Source organism: Brachypodium distachyon, chromosome 3, assembly GCF_000005505.3.
Source record: "Brachypodium distachyon strain Bd21 chromosome 3, Brachypodium_distachyon_v3.0, whole genome shotgun sequence".
Lineage (NCBI taxonomy): Eukaryota > Viridiplantae > Streptophyta > Magnoliopsida > Poales > Poaceae > Brachypodium > Brachypodium distachyon.
Genome location: NC_016133.3, coordinates 51,621,755 through 51,644,972, shown reverse-complemented (window position 1 = coordinate 51,644,972; position 23,218 = coordinate 51,621,755). Strand labels below are relative to the sequence as shown.

General features: G+C 44.8%; 2 protein-coding genes across 2 annotated transcripts; one reads left to right on the top strand and one right to left on the bottom strand.

Annotated features, from left to right (window-relative positions):
• The first annotated feature begins 5,729 nt into the window (after positions 1–5,729).
• Positions 5,730–6,953, top strand: LOC100836782 (cytosolic sulfotransferase 13). Its single transcript, XM_010238538.3, has one exon. The coding sequence runs from the start codon at positions 5,838–5,840 to the stop codon at positions 6,837–6,839; it is 1,002 nt and encodes a 333-aa protein (XP_010236840.1). The 5' UTR covers positions 5,730–5,837; the 3' UTR covers positions 6,840–6,953.
• Positions 6,954–10,999: 4,046 nt separating this feature from the next.
• On the bottom strand, positions 11,000–12,613 carry LOC100836472 (expansin-B11). Its single transcript, XM_010237493.3, has 4 exons — positions 12,376–12,613; positions 12,164–12,276; positions 11,857–12,053; positions 11,000–11,741 (listed from the first exon to the last, which is right to left on the bottom strand). Exons 1-4 carry the CDS (start codon positions 12,611–12,613, stop codon positions 11,411–11,413), a joined length of 879 nt encoding a protein of 292 aa, XP_010235795.1. The 3' UTR covers positions 11,000–11,410.
• Between the last annotated feature and the right edge of the window lie 10,605 nt (positions 12,614–23,218).

Here is a 23,218-nt window from a genome sequence, read left to right as displayed (position 1 = left end):
ACGATGTGGTCGTAGAAGGTTGCTGCCGTGGAGGTTGCCGCCTCAGCTCCCGTCGTCACCGCCAGATGAAGAGAGAAGACAGGGGTCGGTGACAAACTGAAGAACCACAAGACAGGTGATGTTGTTTTATGTCTTGGAATCGATTAAGAGCAATCTGTTTTGCCACCCAACAGAGGAACGGAGAACTTTTTTTTTGCACGATAGAGGAACCTAGAACGATCAAACAAAAGAGTAGATGAGATTTTCATCGTTTGCAACATCACATGTCACAGATTTAACAAGTTTCTGAAAAATTAGACCTGGTATTACGGGTAGATAGAGGGAGAGGTGTATTAGCTGGCCAACAGCTCGCTTCGCTACTAACCGGGCTTAGCTCGGCCCGGTCTTCAAACACATATATACGGGTCGTGCCGTGCTGTCCCGCTAAGGCGAAAGGCACGCATAGGCACGACCCATGTGAAAAAAGAGGTACTCGCATAATGTCATCTCATGTAAATAAGAATTTATCTTTTGCTTGTACTTGCCTATTTTCCCGCCCTTTTAACCACGGCTCATGAAACGTTTCTCATATAATTATTTTGGCTATATACAACAGTTGATGTCCATGCACGATTGCTCACTATTGCCTTAATTTTTTTTCTTTTACCTGCATTCTTGTTTAATGACAATACAGAATCATTATCACGTGTTGTATTTTTCTGTATTAAGTTATAAGAAGTTCTGATTTGACAAATCATGTTTCGGCTTCTGTAGTTCTTGCTGATGTACGTATCTCTAGAAGTATGTAGAAAAATCTTATTTTATTATGTCAAATATCTACTTGATTTTTTTAGTTCGGTGGGTTAAATATGAAGATATCTTTACAAACAAAAATGTAACTATATATTTACTATTATAAAAATTCGAGATGTTACTTGTTTGTTCCTGCACGTAGAAACTGTTTGCAAATTATATTCATTGCTATATATTCTATGTGGTAGATATTAATTAATATTTGGAACAAAGTTAATAAATAAGACCCAAATATTTAAAGAACTAATGTAATACAGAAGATTAAAATTAATTTAAATTGTACTAACACACGGATATTTAGTTACTAGTCAATATATATGATTAGATGCTAAAAATAAATTGCAAAAAAGTTTAAACAAACCAAAATTATTAAAATATTTTTTTGTATATATAGAAAATACTAGGAAGGAGCCTTTACGATGCAACGGAATAATAAAATATAAAAATTCATTTACATTGCTACGGAACACAAATCCATTTGTTTACATTGTTTTCTTTCACAAAAACCGGTGGTACCTTAGTCCTTAGTGTCCCGTGATAATATTGTCAACTCCGTTTTCTCTTTTTAAATGTCAACACATTACTATGAATTTTTTATTTTTACTGTTTTTTAATTCTTTATTTTTACTGTTTATGCTCATTAGATTGATCTCTCCATGTGGTGCAACACCATATTAGTTTCTTCAGTTCCGATTCTTTTTTACTAAATTTATTGAGCAAACGAGAAACTCATGTACTTAAATATCTTCCCTTTTGCAACATACTCGCATTCTGGAAATATCAGGTTTCGACTGGTGGGTGTCGCAAAAGTAATTCAGCATATACCGCAGTTTATTCATCAGTTTGAATATCTATGTTTGAAATCACTCGGTTCAGAATCTGAAGCAGCATGTGGGACTACAATTAGTTAAAACGTATATAAAAGCATCAAATATAAACTTCTAAAATGATCGCTCCAACAATAGAGAAATTAGTCTGTAACTCTGAAACCAAAGTGAAACAAACTTAAAAACTATCATTTGTATCTTTTCAATCCGAATTAAAGTTTTAAACCCAAAAACATTGTGTCTCCTGAATCTGAGCCAAAATTATAATTATTGGTTGGAAGGTTGCTTGATATACATAAAAGAACTGATTTGTAACTGAGTCTGCAGATATGCAGCCTTTTTGAAACAAATGTGATCCATCATTAGACATTGGAATTTGGAAATGTAATAGAACAGGAGTAGCTTAATAACTGAATTTTTTTGCATAGAAAAATGTAGAGAACATTTAGAAAGAACCAATATGCTTTCAATACAATCCACCCCAACTGAAACTAAGTCCAGCATTTCATCCATATCTTCTTCAACCATGCGTAAGAAGCTATTCTCAGCTTGATCAATAGCAGCAGTGAGGCAATTCAGCACACTAACACGAAAATTTTCAGAAAATTTTACGTCTTCATTTTCTGCAGCTCTCATGGCTAATGTTAACTCACTTTTAACATCATTACGAGAGCCTTCTGATGAATTGTATAGGCCATCTTGCTACTTAATACGACACTCCAACAAGTATAGGTAATATACTATGTTTTCATATAGAGTTACTGCCAGAAAATCAGCTACATATCGTCCATTAAATCCAACATACATTCCATGGATCAGCCATCCATTTTTGTTAGAGCACACAGACTTGGACTCTATCCTCTCCAGCAGCTCCGCCCGCCATTGTTACTTTGTTATTAGCCAGAAAATTAGATGATCCATTTTTATTGATTTCAAATATAGATCTCTCGGCTGATGCAGGGTTGACTTGTGAGGTGGATAGCAAGTCCAATCTTGAGCCATTTTCAAATATAGATCTCTCAGCTGAAAATTGTTAGAGCACACAGACTTGGATTCTATCTTCAGAAAATTAGATGATCCATCAGCTACATATCGTCCATTAAATCCAACATACATTCCATGGATCAGCCATCCATTTTTGTCAGAGCACACAGACTTGGACTCTATCCTCTCCAGCAGCTCCGCCCGCCATTTTTACTTTGTTATTAGCCAGAAAATTAGATGATCCATTTTTACTGATTTCAAATATAGATCTCTCAGCTGATGCAGGGTTGACTTGTGAGGTGGATAGCAAGTCCAATCTTGAGCCATTTTCAAATATAGATCTCTCAGCTGAAAATTGTCAGAGCACACAGACTTGGACTCTATCTTCAGAAAATTAGATGATCCATTTTTACTAATTTCAAATCGAACCGGCAGTCCAGCACCCATACCGCAAGGCTACCAACTGAGCAATCAAATCCTAGGGTGAGCACTTCTCGGAAGAAATCACAAGAGGATATTTCCATCGAGGGGAAGAGCTCACTAGAGCGGGCAATGGAGGAGATTTCATGGATGGCAGCGGCGAACTCATTGGCGCTGGTGGCGTTAGGGATTTGACCAGTGGCGGAGGTGAGCTCTCGGGCACCAAGCCGCCGTTGATGGAGGTGAGCCGGAGCTCCATGGTTGCATCGTCATCCGCGATTGAGAAAGAGAGGGGGACAAGGGTAGGGAGCTCGGCCTTATACGTACGTGCACACCGCCCGGAAACTCGCCAGCGCCGTCGACCTCCTTTCTCCCCTTCCTGGCCATCTCGGCTGCTGGAGCATCTGGAGGATCTGCGACGGCAACATCCTCCGCAACAGCAATGGCCAGACTTCCTCAGCGAAGGGCAGGGAGCCAGAGACCGGGATCTCCACAGATGAGAGAGGGGGTGAAGGTTCACTCGGTGCCGACGACGCGAGAAGAACTGGATCAGGAGCTCACCGATTAATCAGGCGTGGGAGAATGGGAGATGGAAGGTGCTGAAAGTGGGCCCCCCTCATATGCGACGGGAGGATGGGGCGACGTATCACCACCACCAAACGCTTCTTTTATAGTAGTTAAGACTGAATGTTATTTGTTTCCGTTCTAAAATAAATAGGAGTTCGCCATATCTCATAAAACATTTGTCCTCCATCCATGTTTAACGGTAAAAAAGAACATGTATGAAGGCTGCTTGTAGCAGGCTCTCATGGATCTGAGTGGGTCCGAAGCAAAATTACACGCCGGTGTTAAACCGGTCGATTTGCATCTCGAGTTGGAAGCACAATGTGGAGTTCAGTCGTTGAACCATCCCTGTGAACCTGTCCCGTCTCCGGTGCATAAGCAAATGGATGGACCGTGCCGTGTCCGATTTGGTGACAACACCAGTACCGTGTCCGATCCATTCCTTGACTTCTTGTTTTGATAGCGATCATTCGTTGACTTGAATGTCCTGGTGCTTCTAGATAGTTCAGTAATCAAAATTAAGAGAGATCGTGGGTTGCTTCATGCCTGAATTAGTACTTATTCTTTGTCAGAAATAGCAATGAGTTAACACAGACTCTACGCCCATGGATGCATGATTATGGTTCAGCCAGAAAACAACGAGCATCACCTTAATTAATCTGCATGTTATCTATCTGATGCATCATCAAGCTAATTTTGGTGATTAGCCGATCAACGGAAGTCCCAATCAGGCAATCAAGCCTCACACACATCTCTACGAAACCATCACCCCTTCCTCGATGATCCACTGTTTTTTTCTTTGAAGAAACACAAACACATGTTCGCAAATAGTCATATACACTCACCGTATGAATTCACCGTATGAATGCACGCAAATAAACTCAGTTTTAGTAAAACCCGGCGGATATGACGCATTCTGTTTCTTAAGGCCGGGAAAGCCCTGCCTTTTCTCTTAAAAAAAATTCTAGAATACATCGAGGCCAAAGTTATTACAGATTAACCCGAGTCTCTCCATATCACCCCGTTAGTAAAAGCTACTTAGCGAGGCTCCAATTCTTCATCTCGGACCCCCAGGCAGTAAAGAAGCCATGTAAGCCGGGAGCTTCACCATCAAAGACCAACAGACAAGAGTAATCGCAGTAGCAGCATCCTTCCTCTCGGAGCCCCTTAACTGATGATCAGAGCACCAATCCGAAAGCGATGAATTGGAAAAGTTATCCTGATCGGTAGCGTGTTTTATGCACAAAGCAGTTCAGTGGACAATGATCTCTGCGTTATAGATAAATTACTGAACAATGATCTCTGCGTTGTAGATAAATATTTCCCGTCCGATTTGCTGACTTTATGAAGTGATTGTTTCCTCTATCCACAAGAAATGAGCAAAGTGGAAACTTGTACGAGTTCTCTCTAAGAGCTATTTTACAGTACCCCGAAATAAATATGAGCCATCCATTTTTGCTGATCTAGTGGACAATCTTAGCTGGTACTCCAATAAAAACATCAAGGAGTACCACCTCCAAAAACAATGGAGTACTGTGGATTTAGGGGTAAAAGGGTAATCAAGAGGATTATTATCCTATCAACTTGTTATTAAAAAATGTTTATCCGTTCGGTTCCCATTCTCTCATGAAACAACTAATGGCGACCGTGGCGGCTTGGCATGCCGGCGAGGAGGCTCGAGGAAGAAATCGTCTCCGGCATCATTAGTAACGAAAATATGGCAAACTAGTTTTGCTATGCGTAGCAATTTTCTTGTATAAAAAACCGTCTCCAGCATCACCATGAAGAGTAAGCCAAACGTCTTTGATTGTATTAGGCATTCACATGTTGCAATCACAGCTTTGCTACGCGTAGCAATTTTCTTGCATAAAAATCTTGGAATTCATGGAGATAAATAGTCTCCCTCTTCTTGTCAGCAACATCATGTTCACGTGGATCCCGAGTAACATGCCGCCGTTGGCAACGAGATTACACCAAATTTGGAAGCTCAGTCGCAGCGACAGGATCCGCTCGATCTGGTCCGGTCGACGGTGGAAAGTTTAGATTACTTATCTTTGAATTAGCAGGGGAAAATGACTAATATACCATGTTAAATCAACGCTTAGAAATGGTTGGTTCTACCATCTCTGCTTGTGGAGTATCTGGGACCGTAAAAATGCTCCTCTCTAAATACACGCTAAGACGGCAATTGAAGTACACCCTGACGGCTGGTACATACATCCTGCCGGTACCAGTCCCTAGCGATTCAGCATGGCTGCTCCCAGTCCCAGAGCCAGCGACGCAAAATCCCACGAGGAAATTTACGAGGACGCCCGGCAGGTGGTGTCCACTTACGAGACCGTTCCCACGGGCATCGTGATGGATTACCACCGCCACCCCGACGGCTGGTACATGGCCCTGCCGGTGATGGTCGGCGCCGTCGTCGCACAGCAGCACTTCGAGGCGCGCGGCACCGACGTGCTCCTCGCCACGATCCCAAAGGCCGGGACTACATGGATCAAGGCGCTCCTCTACGCCGCGGCCAACCGCACCAACGACGACAACAGCTCGTCTTATTTGTTCCAGCAGCTCGCCTCCCACAACTCCCACCAGCTGGTTCCTTTCCTCGAGACCCAGCTCTACACCAAGGACCAGATCCCTGACCTGAGCTCGCTCCCCTCTCCACGGCTCTTCGCGACGCACATTCCGGCCGGATCGCTGCCGGCCTCCGTCGCCGCGTCGGGCTGCAAGGTGGTATACTTGTTCCGTGAACCCAAGGACTGCTTCGTGTCGCTGTGGCACTTCATGAACACGCTGACCCCGTGGGACATGGACGAGGCGGTCGGCCGGTTCTGCGACGGCGTCTCGCCGTATGGCCCGTTCTGGGAGCACGCTCTGGGCTACTGGCGGTGGCACGTCGAGAACCCGGGCCAGGTGCTCTTCCTGACCTACGAGGAGCTCACTGTCGACACGCTCGGCCAGCTTAAGCGCCTCGCCGAGTTCATCGGACGCCCGTTCACGGCGGAGGAGCAGGAGGCCGGGGTGGACAGGGACATCGTGGAGGCGTGCGCGATGGGGAGCATGGTCAAGCAGGAGGTGAACCGGTCGGGGACGACCCAAATAATGGAGATGCAGATGCCCAACGAGTTCTTCCGGCGCGGCCTGGTCGGAGACTGGCACAACTACCTCACGCCGGAGATGGCTGGAAGGATCGATGAGGTTACCAAGAGCAAGTTCCAAGGATCCGGCCTGATGCTGCCCAAGGAAATCTAGTACTGTACACATCGCCTTGAATATTTGGAATAAACGTCAGATGGTCGTTCTTGTTGTACACTTTGTACCTTGCTTCTGCCGGTTTGTCTGAATAAAAAACTTGCGTTGTCTTAATTATATTGTTAAAATGAAAGAAACCGAATCAATTGTTCATCTGATCAACTTTTACCGTTTTTTTTCTTTTCTCTTATCGGGAGTACAAATTTTCGCGTACTTCACCCGCGCAGTGCCAACTGCTAAGCTGTGCCGGGCCATGCCATTCCTCGGTCCGTCTCGTTGTGTGCCGGCGCGCGCCTCTCCACAACCCCGTGACCAGCCCAACATCCTGCCTCTTTCTTTGGCACCAAACAGCCGGATAAGCCCTCGTCGGTCAGCCACGTGTCGGCCTAGCCCATTAGCCCTGCACTGCAGGCCATGGCCAACTTGTGAAGTCGGCCTATGTCGTAGCGCATCCTGGCCCTCAGGTCCACGTGATCTCCTCTTTTTTTTTCGCGAGAAGTGATCTCCGGGTCATTGTAGGCCTTTTTTTGGCGAACACTATAGAGCTTTCTCTAAGACTGTTTTTCCCTTCAGATGTTAGAATGGTTCGCTATTGGGCTAATTGTTTACACTGGAAGGGACCAGACCATGGCACACCTGCCGGCTACCAATCTTCTGTTTCCTGTCTCGGGAGACAAAACCCTAGCCGTCACCGTTTTCGAGAAAGTTTTAATTTCCGGCGGTTCCTCTCGTCTCTCGTGACCGATCTGGCATTGAGAGACGAAGGGAACCATGGATTGACGTCTGGCATATAATTTTGCTATTTTTTTTTGTTAGGTTAGTGTGTGTTTTTGGGTGACGTCTTGGCGATGTAGATGTCGTCGTCTAGAAGATTGGTGTCCTGGCCTCCTTTCTTGTCTTGGTGTAGATGTTGCAGCCTATGCCATGGAGTTAGTGGTTCTCGCGACACGTTTTTTTGTGTTTTTGGTCTTTTTTCTTGTTGTTTCGTCGATGAAAAAACAGTTTTACAACTTATCTTGCAAAGGGTATGACTCCGGCCATGAGCTGTACAACGATCTTAAGTTCTCACCGTTTGATCTGGTAATCTCTGTTGATGATTTTTACTAAATCAATGGTCCTCTCCGCCCATTTTTTTTTTTATAATTTTGAGATATTTTTACTGCTTATTCCGGAATCACATGCTTCCGTTTGCCAACACACTGTCCACAACAATACCTGTGTTTTCGTATAAAAAAATGTTTCAAGGTGGACCTAAAATAACCCCTCCAACCAGTCCGTCAGTTGCAACCAAATGCAGATGTTGCATCATCGGTGCATCCAAACGTCTACATCTGTCCGCTTGTTTACTCGCGTCACATGGGGCACCGCAACGGCATCGGCCGGGGCCGGGAGCCAAAACTGAAAGACAAACTTCCCGGACTGTTGTTACAGTTATGGTCGGTCCCTTCCGGAAGCTGACTCGCCAATCCCTATAGTCCACAGCCGAAACCCCGCTGTAGGGCACGAGTAAATTAAATCCGGCCATGCGGCGCCGTGCATGGTCGGTCCCGAGGCGAGGCGCCGACACTCCCAAACCACCAAGACGACAAGTGTGACCCCGGATATTGCGAGACGGGATGGATCATGGATCACTCTCGCCATGTGATGCCTTCGAAACCTCGGATTTAAAGGCCGACAGTATTTCCTCCTTTTCATAAAGAATGGCACGTACGAATGACCAACAATTATGGTAACGATTTGAGGGTTTTGTGCTACAAAATTATGTCATTCGATTCATATTTTAAAAATCTTTCCAACAATATAAAATTCGTAACATATAACCTACATGTATTGATGTAATCGTTGATCAAAGTTCGATCTCGAAAAACGTGGACGTCATTTCCGTGAAATGGATGGAGGAAGTACTTACCAACTGAACTGCCATGTCTGTCTGCTTTTGCAGATTAGCGGACGCAAATCACCCCGACATGCTAGCTACCATTTATCAAGGACACGCGCCGAGAAAATAAGAGGATAAAGTTATTTTTTATGCTTCAGCCGCGCGTGTGAATGAAAACTTGGGGTGGATGGATAGAATGGATGCGGCCAATTAACATGTTAAGGATTTACGTGACCACCATGTGCTAGCTGCCTTCGGCTCTGTGTCCGCGGGAATCTCTCCACGTGCGAGGGGTCCGGACGGCCGACGGCGAGCGAGGCCGCGAGAACGGACGGCTGGACAAGGGGGCCGGCCGGGCGCTCCATGCTCACGCCGGCTGCTGCTGCTCGATCGGTTGGTGGCTGCTGCTGCTCTGCCGAAGTGTCCAAGTGAGCGCTGCTGGCTTAATTTAAGCTTTCCTCTCGAAAGGGATAAGATAAACAGAGATGCCGCAGAACATGCGCGGTGATCGTGGCCGGGACTGATCGGATATTGTACTGTAATTCTAGAATGATTAGCTCGTAGCTAGTCGTGGACGTACCTCTGACTGTGACTAGGTATCGTCCTTCGACATCAGTCATCAGGAAAAAGATATCGTGTCTTTTATTCCACCGAAATTTCGTTATTTCAGTCGTAAGCTGTAAGAGCAGGAAAAAGATTGTGTCACTTCATATTGCAGTTTCATTAATCGGGGCACTGAATTAATTCTCTTATTGTAGTTTTAACGTCTCAAGTAAGAATACAAACATGATGCATTAACTGTCAAGGGTCGATATGAGTCCCTCCATGCATGCATGGCTCCCCAAAATAATCAACAAGTCTTTAACAATGCCTTTGAAAAAACATTTTGTATTAATAATTGAGCAGCAAAATCAGTGTTTGTACTAGCATTCAAGCCTCTGCTCATCTGTCAACTTTTTGGGAGAACTACATGTGTCATCGTCGGCGGGAAAGGCAGCATGACAGAAGAACAAAGACTGATAGCACACAGCTACTAGTGCATCCTTTTGTCCAGGAGAATAATGGTTTTGCTGAGCACAGGTGATCTGCATGTTTTGCCATGAAAGAAAATAAAAAATGATACGCTACAGTATTTTATTTTTCCCAATCAGCAAAAGCAGTGTAGGTAGTTGCACCTTCAGTAATGTTGTTGCTCTGTAGCAATTCAGATTGTCCAAACCCGAAAGTAATGTCGTCGCACTTTTTTTTTTCAAGAATGCGATCCAACGAGCGCATTATCAACTAAAAAAGAAATTGGCCCCAAAGCCAGTTACAACGCCACGGAGTGGCTAAAACAATAAAAGACTACGTAGCATCGAGCAACCCACTCGCCAAAACGGCCGAGAACAATAACCCTCCCCTAAGGAGCCCCGCGTTCTCCCAACGCACCACCTCTTCGCGAATGTTCAGGAGCACCCTGTGAACCGAAGGAGAAGTCCCATTGAATACCACGTCGTTCCAGTGTCGCCCGATGGTCCAAAGCACTAGCGTGACCACGGTCCCATAGTCCTTGGCCACGCCATGCGGGCCGGTGATGCCCTCCCACCAGGCTCAAAGGTTGGCATCAGCATTTGGTCGCCGGCCTGCACAATTCCACGCGACGAGCACCACCTCCCAAATTTGTCGGGCAACGACGCATCCCAACAAGAGATGGGGCAAAGTCTCCGGTTCCTGATCACACAAAGGGCAACTCGAGGGGTGGGGAAGCCCTCTCCTTTGTAACCGATACGCCGTCCAACAACGGTCCTTTGCCGCCAACCAAGCAAAGAATGTGCATTTGTCAGGTGCCCTAGTTCCCCTAATCTGTCTCGCCAGAGGCTTAGTGGTCTGTGCAGCGAACAAATTCCGGTACGCCGACTTTGCCGAATAGGCTCCATCCTTGGACCAATTCCACACAAGGGTATCCTCAACATTCTCCACCAGCTGGAACCCTTGCAACCGAGCCCATAGACGAAGGAACTCACGGATTGCCGCCTCCCCCAGGTCCGGCCCCACGTCAGTGAGATGTCGTCGCACTTTCAGTAATGAACTATCACTACCAAACCTAAGATTAGGTGCTAAGAAGGCATATCTCGAGTCGTGTGCGCATGTTGTGATTCAGGTGCAGTCTGCAAGTAATACACGGTACTTTAGGGAATGACTTCTGCTTGGCAAACTGGAGTGGAGTGGGTAATTGAATTGTACATTGCAGATTGACTTGTGCTTGATAAGCGGAGTGGGTAATTGAATTGGACATGGCAGATTGGCACAAAATTATCTGTGATCGTAAAGATTCATTTCACTCAATGATTGCGTTGCAAAAACACACACAACTTGATACATCGGGTGCTCTCTCTGAAAAAAAAAACTTGATACAACTAAAAAAGCTTTTCCTGCCCCAACAAAACAGGGGAAGAACAAAAAACAAATTACACACAGATCAACGGCACGCGTCACTAGGGGAATGCGGAGACCATGGAGGGAAGATCACAATCTTTTTAAGCTGCTCCTCCTCTTCTGACACCGCCTCTCGAAACTCCCGGACGCATACTCCTCGCGACATGATAATTAACATACGGCTCGCAAATAATTACCGTACTCTGCACCTTCGTGGTTTTACTTGCCAAGCACAGCGCAGTGAAAAAGGAAAAAAAAGCACGAAGCTGTAAATAATTTAGGGGTAGTTGACCAAGGAGCGGTACGTCTGTCCGGCCTTCCAGGTGGCGGGGATGACGTTGTTGACGACGAGCTTCCTGTTGGAGTCAGAGGTGAGCCGGAGCGAGAAGGGCCCGCGCAGCGGCTTGCCGGTGTTGGAATTGAGGCGCCACAGCGCGCCCCAGTTCTGCACCATCGGCGTCCAGGTGCCGCTGTTGGCCTCCATGAGGTCCACGGCGTTGAGGTCGCCGTCGTCGTCCTCGAACTCGATCAGGACCTCCAGGTAGAACGGGTTCGACCCCTGGTCCACCCTGAAGGCGATGTTCACGCCGCTGTACTTGCATGGCACCCTATAAAGATAGATTAATAATGAAGAAACACAAAGATTAAATGAATTAGTACACAGCTTCCATCAATTAATTTGTGCTGCTCCAGCGGATAATGTTGGCTGAAGTGTAGTGGTACCTCTTGTACTGAATCTTGAGGATGCCACTGGCACGCAGTTTGTCGGCCATGCCAGGCTTGGCCATGGCCCCCATGGAGGTCCCGCTCATGTCGAAGTGGGCCGCCTCGCCAAGGCAGGCCGCCCCGCCGGGGCATTCGTCGGTGATGACGACCGTCGCCGGCTGGCCGGAGCACGCCAGGTTGCCTGTACATTTAACCTGTGTATGTAGTGGAGAACATTAATTTAGCTAAAGCTAGGACCGTAATGGAGCTAGGCAGCCCGCTGTACCCTGCAGACCACACAAACTGTGTAGAGTGCTATGCTAACCTCGTAGCACGCGCCGCAGCCCTTCCCTCCCTTGAAAAGATTGGGGTTCCCGGCGGCGATCATCGACGAGAATGGCCGGTTCCCGACAGCGCTTTGGTAGCCGCACGCGCCACCTGCATGCACGTTAATTCCGCCCATTTAATTACTTCGATCCGTCATAAATTAATCTTCGAACAACGCCGTCCATTGCAATGTGGAATGTGTATACTAACCGTCGCTTCCGTCGCCGTTGGGGGCGCCGTAATACGTTGCGCCGCCGTATAACCAGCCGCCGGAGCCGTAGGCGTCCGACGGGCCAGTGATGGTACTATGGTTGTTGTGGGGCGCCTTGATTGCAGGCTTGTGGCTGAGCGGCTTGGAGAGCTTGCGGGAGCAAGCAGCGGGGCCCACGAGAAGTGAGACCACCACCAGTGCGCCAATTAGCGCTAATAAGGTGCAAGTTTTCGCCATTGCTGCTCGTTAATGGCTTCTTCTAGCTCGAGCTATATAGGAGTACTAGTACTGGTAGCTTGGAAGAGGATATGGATTGGATATGCTTATAGCTCAAGCGTGCCTTGGTGAGTTGCAGGGAGTGGCCACGGCACGGGTATTTATAGTGAACTTTGCGGTGATGTAGACGTACGTGTCAAGAGAGATGTGGGGATTCTGCTCCGGTGAATTATTGAAGAGAACGTGACTGGTTGGTGCTAAAGGAAAAGGCTAAGCGTAATAATCCGCAGCGCATACAAAATACTCGCTCCGATCCTAAATTGTTGTCGAAATATTACATGTATCTAGACGTCTTTTAAGAGCAGATACATTCATATTTGGACAAATTTGAGACAAGAATTTAGGATCGGAGGAATTACGCTTTTGCTATTGAGAGGTCACCTATTTTTAGTTATTAGTCAACGTACGTGTTTGGCCGTTGGAGCGATAGAATCTGGAAGAGAGAAGAGTGAGGATGGCCTTCGGATCTTAATCCAACGGCTACAAAATAATATTGTGAGCTAAATAGCTAATGTAATGTAAAGTGAATTGTTGGAGCACGGTCTCCGGCACCAGGGATGCCGAGCACCCCATTTTTGGTTCGGTGGAGGGCGAGGTGATCGCTCCGGCGATCGCCGGTGTGGCGATAGACACGAAGTGTAGACACAAGAGTTTTATCCAGGTTCGGGCCACCCGGAGGTGTAATATCCTACGTCCTGCTTTGAGTTGTATTCACAGGTTTGAGTGCGTACAGATCACCCGGGGAGTTCCCGGGTTGGCTAATTAGGTGAACGTTGTGCTATGTTCTACTCACTCGGGTTCGAACTTAGCTGAATCCTTTGACTGATGGCATTGGCCCTCCTTTTATAGACAAGGGGATACCACAGGTGCCAATGCATGCAGCGTGACACGCTGCCTAGGCGTGTGTCACAGCCACACGGAATACACTTTTGCTCATCCATGCTGAACGCCATGCAACGTCCGGTCCACTGTACACGGTAGAAAATGGTTCTCAGGGTAGCCGCTCTAGCCTTGGTAAGCAAGACTAGACCTGCTGATAAGACTCCTGTCGGTGCATTAAATGCACTGCGCCCGCCGTCTTGTCCTGTCTTCACTGTTCTGCGGGTCCCGCCTGCATGCCCGAGCGCGGGTTGCTGGGGTGCACCTTCCCGGCTAGCGCACCTGCTAGTTGCCGGAAGGAGTTCCTTCGGCTTCCCGGGACCGGGGTTCTCGGGAGCATCTTGTACTCAGCCTTAGCTTTAGCTTCGCTAGGGGTCGTCTCCTCGAGGCAGGCTTTCCGGACTCGTCGCTTCCCGGAAGTCCTTCCTGATGGGGCTCCGTCACTAGCGTTGGACGCTTCCCGTATCAGTGGAACCCTGTGGGCCACTGGTACGACATGAATGGACGGTGAAGTGAGTATGACAGGTCCTCCTTACTTTTCCCAGGAACTAACGGGTGTCCGCGCGGGAAATTTGTAGATAGAAGTAACATCAAAATTGAAACTAGAGCAATACTGTCAGATGAAACTCAGATCATGAACATAATTGATGAAAGGGAAAATTAAGCAACCTTAGTACACCTAGAAAATTAGAATTAACCCATACCCCACTACGCATAGAAGTACAGAAGTATATCTTGTGTCGAACGTGAGACAACATATTATTTGTACATGTGTGATTTTAGATTGTTGTTCACAATTAAAATTTAGAACACCAGCCAACCAGGTCGATCAAAGTTTGTTATATATCAGAAATTAAAGTTCAAGTCATCTGTCAACGTTGGTCGCTTACCAAGATGATTGACCATAGGTGAGTTAAAGTTCACATGTGAAATGGACCAATCGGTTGCACTGATAGGTCCAGTGTAAACAAAGTTATATTAGTACGTAGTATTTTCATGAGAATATCATAAGTTATAGTTTTATGTAATTATTATTGTACCGATACTCAGACTAAAGTATTTTAGAATATAATAGAAATAGAAATAGATCTCCAGTGTGTATGATAGGACCATAGTTAAGCAGTAAGTGCGTATTTTATTTGGATTGTTTTGTCATCTTCTGTCTAAAGCATTATTGTCTGTCTGTAATTATTTACTCTACTTTTTAATAAAAAAAAGTGATCTGGTTGCTGGAAAAAGAAATTACATTTGATAGCATAGATGTGGAGGAAATTAATCCTAAAGTACCTAGTGCAAACAGCATTAGATGTCTAGAACTGCTGTCAACTTAGCGGCCACTACATATTAATCCTCACTTGCATTGAAGTATAATTTATTTTGTCCAATTTATTTTGTTATGCATCAATGTATTTGGAAACTACAAAGAAAAGGAAGATAAATATAATAAAATTAAAATAAGAATAAAAATAAGTTTTTAGAAAATGGTAATGAAAAACCAAAGTTCTGGATCAAAAGACAAGTATAAGGAAAGAAAAACACAACTTGTTTTGGAAAAATCATATAATGAACCTGTCCAATGCAAGATGGGCAGGGGCGGATCTGCACCTGGGGCAGCCTGGGTTATAGCCCTGGTCTTGACCCAAAGAGTATTGGTAATCCCATTAGCAAATCTCTAAAAAACATAGGATCTATCACCTCAGCCTGGACTTTGTCTTTTTTTTTTTTTGAGAAAGCCTGGACTTTGTCATGATCAATAAGGGCTACAATACTAGCAGCCAGCGTGTACTTTTAATTAAGCCCAACAAAAAATGAAATTAACTGTGTGCTTATACCAAAATTTAAATTTTGCTATGTCCTTCAGTGTGTTCATGCACTCAATATACATTCATATCAAAATATACATGATGCATTTGGGTATGTATTAATCATTATTTTTGACAACTAAAATTTAGCCCGGCCTCATCCAAATCCTGGGTCCGCCACCGAAGATGGAGTACAGGTTCGGCTCGCCCCCACAGTTACAGGTACTGGGAAAACAAGGAGGCTCACCAGCGAACCTCATGAGCGTAGGGATTCTTGGGTATGCATGTTCAAAAGTGCGCTCCGGTCTGAACTTCATGAGTGTTCAGCTAGACATGAGAGTTCAGCCCAAAGCCTAAGCCCCCTAGAATTTTCTTTCTACAAAAATATAATATTACTTTTTTGAATCGTGTTTCTTTGTTTTTGGGCTTGATTTGCGGTACGGTGGGGCTTTTGAGATGAAATGCAAGGCAAAGCCCAAAAATTTCGGACCAGTCTATGATATTCTGGTTGTTACTAAGTTTGGGGTACTTGCTGTGTGGTTTACTCCGTTTATTTATTTATTTATTGCAAACTTCAATAGAAAATGGCATGTTCCAGCATTTGAAAAGCTCTACATAAAGAAACGAACCAGCAGCAGGCCACACGCAATTAAGGGGCGAATTTGCGGAGGATGATCACACGATCGCCGCTAGCTAAAGCAAAACTGATGGCCATCGCTAATCCTCGGAGATGGAGGCGGTTACATATACTCCAATGCCATGATTCCGATAAAGGAATGGAGCCCCTACACGAGAGTAGTTGTCACATCTTTGGCTCTCGCTAACGCTGATCGTGCAATACAATACTTCCCCGTTTCATAATTTTTGTCTTAAATTTGTTTAAAAATGAATGTATCTATTCTTAAAGAGCGTTTAGATACATGTAATATTTCGACAAAAATTATAGAACGGAGGGACTACGTACGAAGCAAAGCCTCCGCACACCACCAGACCTTACCTGTCATGTACGCCATGCAGATATATCTTTCTAGCTTGTTCGTGCCAGCCAGGAGAATGTCTTGAGCGTTGCTGCGTTTGCGGCTCTGCGGTTGCATGCATGGACTGAATAATTTTGATCATGTACACCATGCTACCATGTGCGTTATGCGACCGGCCAACAATGTGATACACCACGTTACCTTGATGATAAAGAGAAATGCAAAGCGTATGCAATCATCACATCGTGCTATATAATTGAACGCAGCTTTAATTCACGGCGACGAACAGTACGGTTCAGGCAACAAAATATGCAGTGAGACTAGCTACTTCCTGTTGTCCTGGATATCCTATCAAATTTCTACTTTTCATTTCTGGACAGAAGTGCTTAAGCAACTCTGGCTGGCAATACTACATTTTACATTATTTTAAGGATGCGTGGTGCATTCTATAGGAATCGAATGCAGTGATCGATCATGCATGGCTTTCGAATTCTTGGTAGTTGCATGCAACCCCACAGCTCACATGCGTGCACGTATGTACGTGCGTACCATCTGTATCTGTCGTTGTATCAGATTCGGTGGGCGCGATGTGAGTATCAAGCAAAGGCTGATACTCTCTGCGCTTTGGTGCTGTTTTCAGAAAGTAAGTTTGGATTTAAAAACAGCATTATTGAATGAGACTATATCAGCGTAGCTCGTTAACTTTGTTTGCTCTTATATATGTCCAGATTTAGACGACCCGTTTGCACCCTTGTAAAAACGAAGGAATTTAGAGACGCATTTGCTCTTATGTCAGAAAGCAGAGGCCGGCAAACCCGTTTCAGAAAGAAAAAGGAAAGAAAAGCACAAGCAAAACGCTCAAGCTGTGCTCCTTTGAGCTATCAGACATCCAAAATTGATGGGGATCGGACTACATTATATCTCTCATGAAGTTCTCAAATAAACGACTTTCGCGCATGTGTAAGAGTGGACACATATACACCGAGATAACTGTATCATTTATCAAGACGGGGTTCCGAAACTTCGCTTAGTGATTAGCCGACCTTTCTTGATCGCACAATTTCCATCGGTGCTCGAGGTTAATGGGTTTAGTACGGTTGCACAAGATCCAAATGCACCTCCGCTACAGCAGGGCATCATCATCGTTGGTTAAAAAAAGGAACGAACACAAAAAAAATACTGTTGAAGTTTTAAAAACAAAAGTACTAGCTCGCTTTTCCATACGACAAAGAAAAGTCGTTGCGGTAAAGAACGAATCGGCCGTTACTTGGTCGTTAGGATTGGACCATGTGTAGACACGATTTGTGCGAATTTGCTCCTTCTGGCCTTCCATGGACGAGGGCTGTCGGTTGGCGTTTGACCCGACACGTGCTTGCAGGCTCCATCTTCTTCTTCTTTTAACACAAAGTATTTTTTTAGGTACAATAACGTCTATACCACTACCCAAATGCAAAATTTGGAGGGTGTCACTGTCAACATCAATATTGTGAAGACCCTGCCAACTCGGCCACATTTTTGCTTCTAAACCACTGATGGCAGTTCTAACTATTTGTCGTTCTTCTGTCGTGGGACCCACCAAAGTGTCATGTCATCAAGACCGAAACAAACAATTTATTTATTCCCATTCTTACCAAGGCGGGACCCTCCCCTCCTCTCCCGAGTCCATCTCCTAACCTGCGGTTGGCTGGCAGGCCACACACAACGATATTAGGGCTGCGGGCATGCCGCACATGTCCAGGTTGTGTTAATACTCGTCTGATCGCACCCTGTTGCCACCGTGCATGTATTGCATATACATTGCGGAACGATAAAATTTGAGACAAACACGAATTGAAATAATAGGAAAACCTTGAAACGCCGAAGGTGTTTGATCACCGGACAATACAATTTACAGATAGAGTGCAGTCAGTTGCACTGAAACATGAGATTCAATGTTGAGGAACACCTAACGGTACATTAAGTGCCCAACAACCAGCAAACCAGCAGTAAAAATTCCATAATCCATCCCCTAGTCTAGGACTGGCATGCAGTACATGACGGCACAGGAGCTGAGGGCATGCCACATGCCTTCAGGCTGCGTAACTAATCGTTTAAGCGCACACTTTCGCCACCAAGTGTCTGCTAGATAGCCATTGTCAAACAACCGAGAACTGAGATGAACACATAAACCGGAGTTGGATGGTGACACAAACGTATTTGTCCCTTTTTATTTACATCAAAAAATAGGCACTACTACACAAAAACTTGCAACCGCGTTGAAAGGGCATTTCGATCCCTAACGAGTTTTGGTGTTAATGACAACTTTATATGTGGACTAACCGTATGCTAAGTGTTTTCAGAAATTATATAGAATCAAGCAAAGCGGTTCGTTGCCCTCAAAGGAAAGAAGTGTAGAAAGATTTACGGCTTTTTATTTATATTGAGTCGTAGAAAAATCCATACTATAAAGAGGGAGTCCATCTGGGAAGGCTTGGGTGAATCAATTTCACGTACACACAACCACCAAATTGCACCCACCAGATAGCCTCAATCCCACCGGTGAAAATTAGCTAAAACCTATTGTTGAACCAAAGGGTTCTGCCAGTTTTTCTGTCCAGGGTGGCAGTACAGGTCATTCCGGGCCGGTAGTACCGTCCCGGTACCGCACCAGTGCTATGAGGTAGCAAAATGCTACTGACATATAGCGGCACTGGTACGGTACCGGTGCCGCACTACTGCTCGCGGTAGTACCGCCCTGTGCAGAAATTGCACATAACGGACAGAAATCGGGGATCCCTATAAAAAGGGGTCTTCATCCCCAACGGTTCAAAGCTCCATTCTTGCAAGCGTTCTTCACCTCCAAAGTTTCAAATCTCAAGATCTCTCTCCCTAGTGCTTCCCCCTAGCTAATACTTTGAGGAAGAGTTGAGAAGAGCTCGATCTAGGGTTTCACCAAATCAAAAGTTGATTCCCCTCGTTTTCCTTGGTGGATTTTGTTACTCTTGGGATTTTGGGATCTCTAACCGGAAGGTGTCTCTTCAAGCACTTCAATCTTGTGAGGAGGTGTTTGAGGATTTGGGAAGGAACCTCCAATTTAGTTGTGGATTCGTGCCCTTCTCCTTGTTTGTAAAGATTCGGCGTTCGCCTTCAAGGAAGCCATTAGTGGAACTCACTTCGCCTTTGTGGTGTTGTGAGAGCTCATCCCACCTTTGTGGTGTGGTGAGTTGGAGAATAGAGTGAGCTTTTGTGGCGTCTCTCCCGTTGTGTTAGAGCACTCTTCCAAACGGAGACGTACACCGATCCCAATAGGTGGAACTCCAGTAAAATCTTCGTCTTCCCGTGTGGTATCATACTTGCCCCTTTACTTACTTGTTTTACTTCATTTATCTATACTTTGCTTCGGCTAGTGCTTTGGCTATTGCACTTCATACTAGGGTTGCATTCCTTTTAGAAAATTTAGTGAACCCTAAAATTAAGTGTTTGTATCTTTCAAGAAAAGAAAATTAAAAAGTAAAATTTGTTAGTCGCCTATTCATCCCTACCCCTCTAGTCGACCATACCGATCTTTCACGCGTCTAAAGAAGACCAGAGTTGTGTAGCTTTGAGATTAGCTAAGTCACCATTGTGACCTTGCTATCAATGGCTACATCGTCGATCAACACTTTTGGACCTGCGCCACCTGTTGATTTGGCATATATACAAAGGTGTCACTAGTCACGAGTGCGTTGACCTTGTATAAAACTCATCAAGATTTGTTTCAAGATAATATACAAAGGAGTGTTATATAAAGTGCAAATGACAATCGAAGATATCCACACAAAAAAAAACCCGATAGAAGAGCAAGTGAAAGAATGAAGACTAGCTTGAAGAATGACTTTGATGCATGGGCAGATCTAGGGAGGTGCCATGGCACCCCCTAAATTTTTTGGAAAAATTCGTATACCATGTCATATTTGTTCACTAATCTAGCAACTTAGCTAACCATGGCCTCAAATATACTCTTCTAACCAACGTTTTTATGGCTTTGAAAATAGTTGTGATATTGACAACAAAATTGTACCTTTGTGCACTATATTTGTTGTATTGCTAACAATTGATCTATGTATATCAATTTGGCACCCTCGATGATAACATGCTAGATCTGCCACTGGTCAAAGTGGGGTTAGACATGAGTCAATTCAATCCATAGCATTTGGTAGATATGCTTGTTAACTTAGGAAGTATGATGTTACCCTTCGTTTATAGGATTGAGTTAGGGAGTCAACCTTGAATATCCATGCTCCTGATAAGCCTTGCATGACTTTGTTGTATTCTCCCCGTTATCGTCACCTAGATCGCCGTCTTGTTGTTTGAGATAAATAGAATAGCAGATCTATGTTTTAAGAATCATGGCCCGTTACCCTCATATTGCAATAGCTTCTTGGTTATACCAACAGTTATCGCGCATGGAGGTCGCATTTCTCTATACAGTAAATATTTACGATTGGAGGTCTCAAAAGGATCATTTTATTCGAGACCTAAATTAGACAACTGGTACTACACAAACCTTAGTACCTAACTTCTCGTGCTGGACATTCCAAGCTATCACACATAAACTATTAAGCGCATATAATTCCTAACTTTGAGAACCAATCACGCAAGTACTAGTGCTACCATTCAGAGATTGATACTAGAATATAGAATGGATGGTGTAATTAAATACGATGAAAATATGAAAATGAAGGCGAAATAATAGCATGTATTTTGTTCTTCTAACTTAATTTGTGGAGGGGGCGCCTGACACGCTCACGAGCTGCTGGAGCCCTTGATCCCGGAAGTCTTAAGTATTGATCGAAGTATTGAAACAAACATCACGAAGACAAACTAAGCGAAGCTATCAGCAGACCGTCACTGTTCAGAGGCTCGTGCGGTTCGCTTTCAACCAAGCCGTGAATCGAGGAGTCAGGGCCTCCGGAATCCGGATCTTTGGCACGGTGTGCCGCGCGGTGACATCAAGCACGTGCAGGCTCGACCCCACCGACACGGCTGATTTGACTCGCTCGTTGTCCAGCGGCAGCCCGAAACTTCTCTCGGCCGCCTCGCCCTCGTGGTTTCACTCACTCACTCAGCCACCGTGCTGTTTTTCCTCTCGTTTTTCTCGCGGCTTTGTTCAAACCGGAGCGTGCTTCGCCGCGGACAAAGGGAACCTCCCGCGCGTCTCGCTGACTTCCTGCTTGTGGGTGCAGGCTGGCGCCCACGTTTGATGCTCTTCTTCTTCTTCGTCGTTCCCCCCGATTAAAAATAGAGTAACGGCAGATCGGAACCAAACTGCATTGTACGTCGCCGTACGTACTCCACGTTGCTCTGGCGATCATTTTGTTTCCTGAAATTGTTTTATTGGGGGGATTATTGGGTATTGTTGACTTTTTGCAGATAACGCATATGCATACTAATTTGTGGTTGATATTCGATTCCTGAGGGCTAATCATGGACAATTGGAATTGAGGTGGAAAGTACGGAAGGAGTTTAGGTATCCAGGAATCGGTTCCAAACAACAGATATTTGGAATAAACGCGATGATTCCAATGTGTCATCTGCTCTCTCGTTTTTTGTTGCGAGAAAATGTGTCATCTGCTTCCGGTGTAAGAAATCAATTAAGGGTGTGTAACACGTACATTCTAACCGGAGCTTTTGGAGAGAATTTCATGTTTGCCACTCAAAATTTGTCCATACATCCAAATGCCACTCATATTTTTCTTGTTCTAAGTTTGCCACTCAAATTTTGTACGGGGTACAAATATGCCACTACCGTTAGTTGACCATTAAATAAGAGATAAAAAAAAAATTGCCCCTAGATAGTATGTTAATTTCCTTTACAACAAAATACTTATTTCAGAAAATTTATAAGTCCAGATTTTTAAGATGTCAATAACACACTATTTTGGAGTAAATTTCAGGAAAAAAATTGACATGAATAATAATGATTTGACGTGAAAAATTGAAATGAGTAATAATGATTCTCGGCTCCTCATGGTGCCACGTCATCTTCTCTTCCCGATACAATTTTTTTTAGATCATCCACTGCGGTCGCACACACATCCTGTGTACGCTCTCCTGCGCCATGGGCTGTTCAGCTTTCAGCACTTCGTCCACGTTGTGAGCCCTCAGCAACTCCATGATTGGCACATGATTGCCGTGGGATTTACTAGACCGTGTATGGCTGCCTAATTACTGCAGATTGGTCTCTCCAGTGATTCATATAACATGATCCCGCTGCAAATGTGGACCCAAGGGTATTTTGGTCAATATGATTTATTTATTTTATAATTGTCCATCTCTTGCTTAACAGTCAACTAGCGGCCAACTAACGGTAGTGACATATTTCTACCCTATGCAAAATTTCAGTGGCAGATTTGGAACAAGTAAATTCTAAGTGGCATTTGGGCATATGAGAAAACTTTGAGTGGCAGATATGAAATTCTCTCTGGCTTTTCTTGTATGCTTACTCGTTTTTACCGTGACAGCGGACTTGTATGCTTATTCCGTCTTAGTGTAGCGTCATTAATTTGCTGGCTTGATACACTCACGTTGCCACATTCCGGCCGGCCACAAAATCTGATCCAACGACAGATACAGATCGTACTCCTATACATGCATGTGGCTGTGGGGTCGCCTCAACTACCAAGAATGAATTCCGAAAGGTTTGAATAATGAGATATCATCGATGATCAGTGTAACGATTCTTAATCACGCCAATACCATATCGGTAGCTGCTCTAGTGCTCAGCCCTCCCATGCACAAGATAATTGAGATCGAAGGAGGATTCACGGAACGATCGGTTTCTCTGCTATGTCCTATTCTCTGGACAGTACTACTTCCGCCTACTGCATTATACATTTAGACATACACTGCGTTCAATTATATGAAGCATTATACACACGCCCTGCATT

What these genes read in the sequence shown, in the direction of transcription:
- LOC100836782 (XM_010238538.3), top strand. Translation starts at nt 5,838, where the DNA reads ATGGCTGCTCCCAGTCCCAGAGCCAGCGACGCAAAATCCCACGAGGAA.
- LOC100836472 (XM_010237493.3), bottom strand. Translation starts at nt 12,613, where the DNA reads ATGGCGAAAACTTGCACCTTATTAGCGCTAATTGGCGCACTGGTGGTG. An exon ending in CAACGGCGACGGAAGCGACG is followed by an intron (nt 12,277 to 12,375) that starts GTTAGTATACAC and finishes ACGTGCATGCAG; the next exon opens with GTGGCGCGTGCGGCTACCAA. An exon ending in GCTGCGGCGCGTGCTACGAG is followed by an intron (nt 12,054 to 12,163) that starts GTTAGCATAGCA and finishes CTACATACACAG; the next exon opens with GTTAAATGTACAGGCAACCT.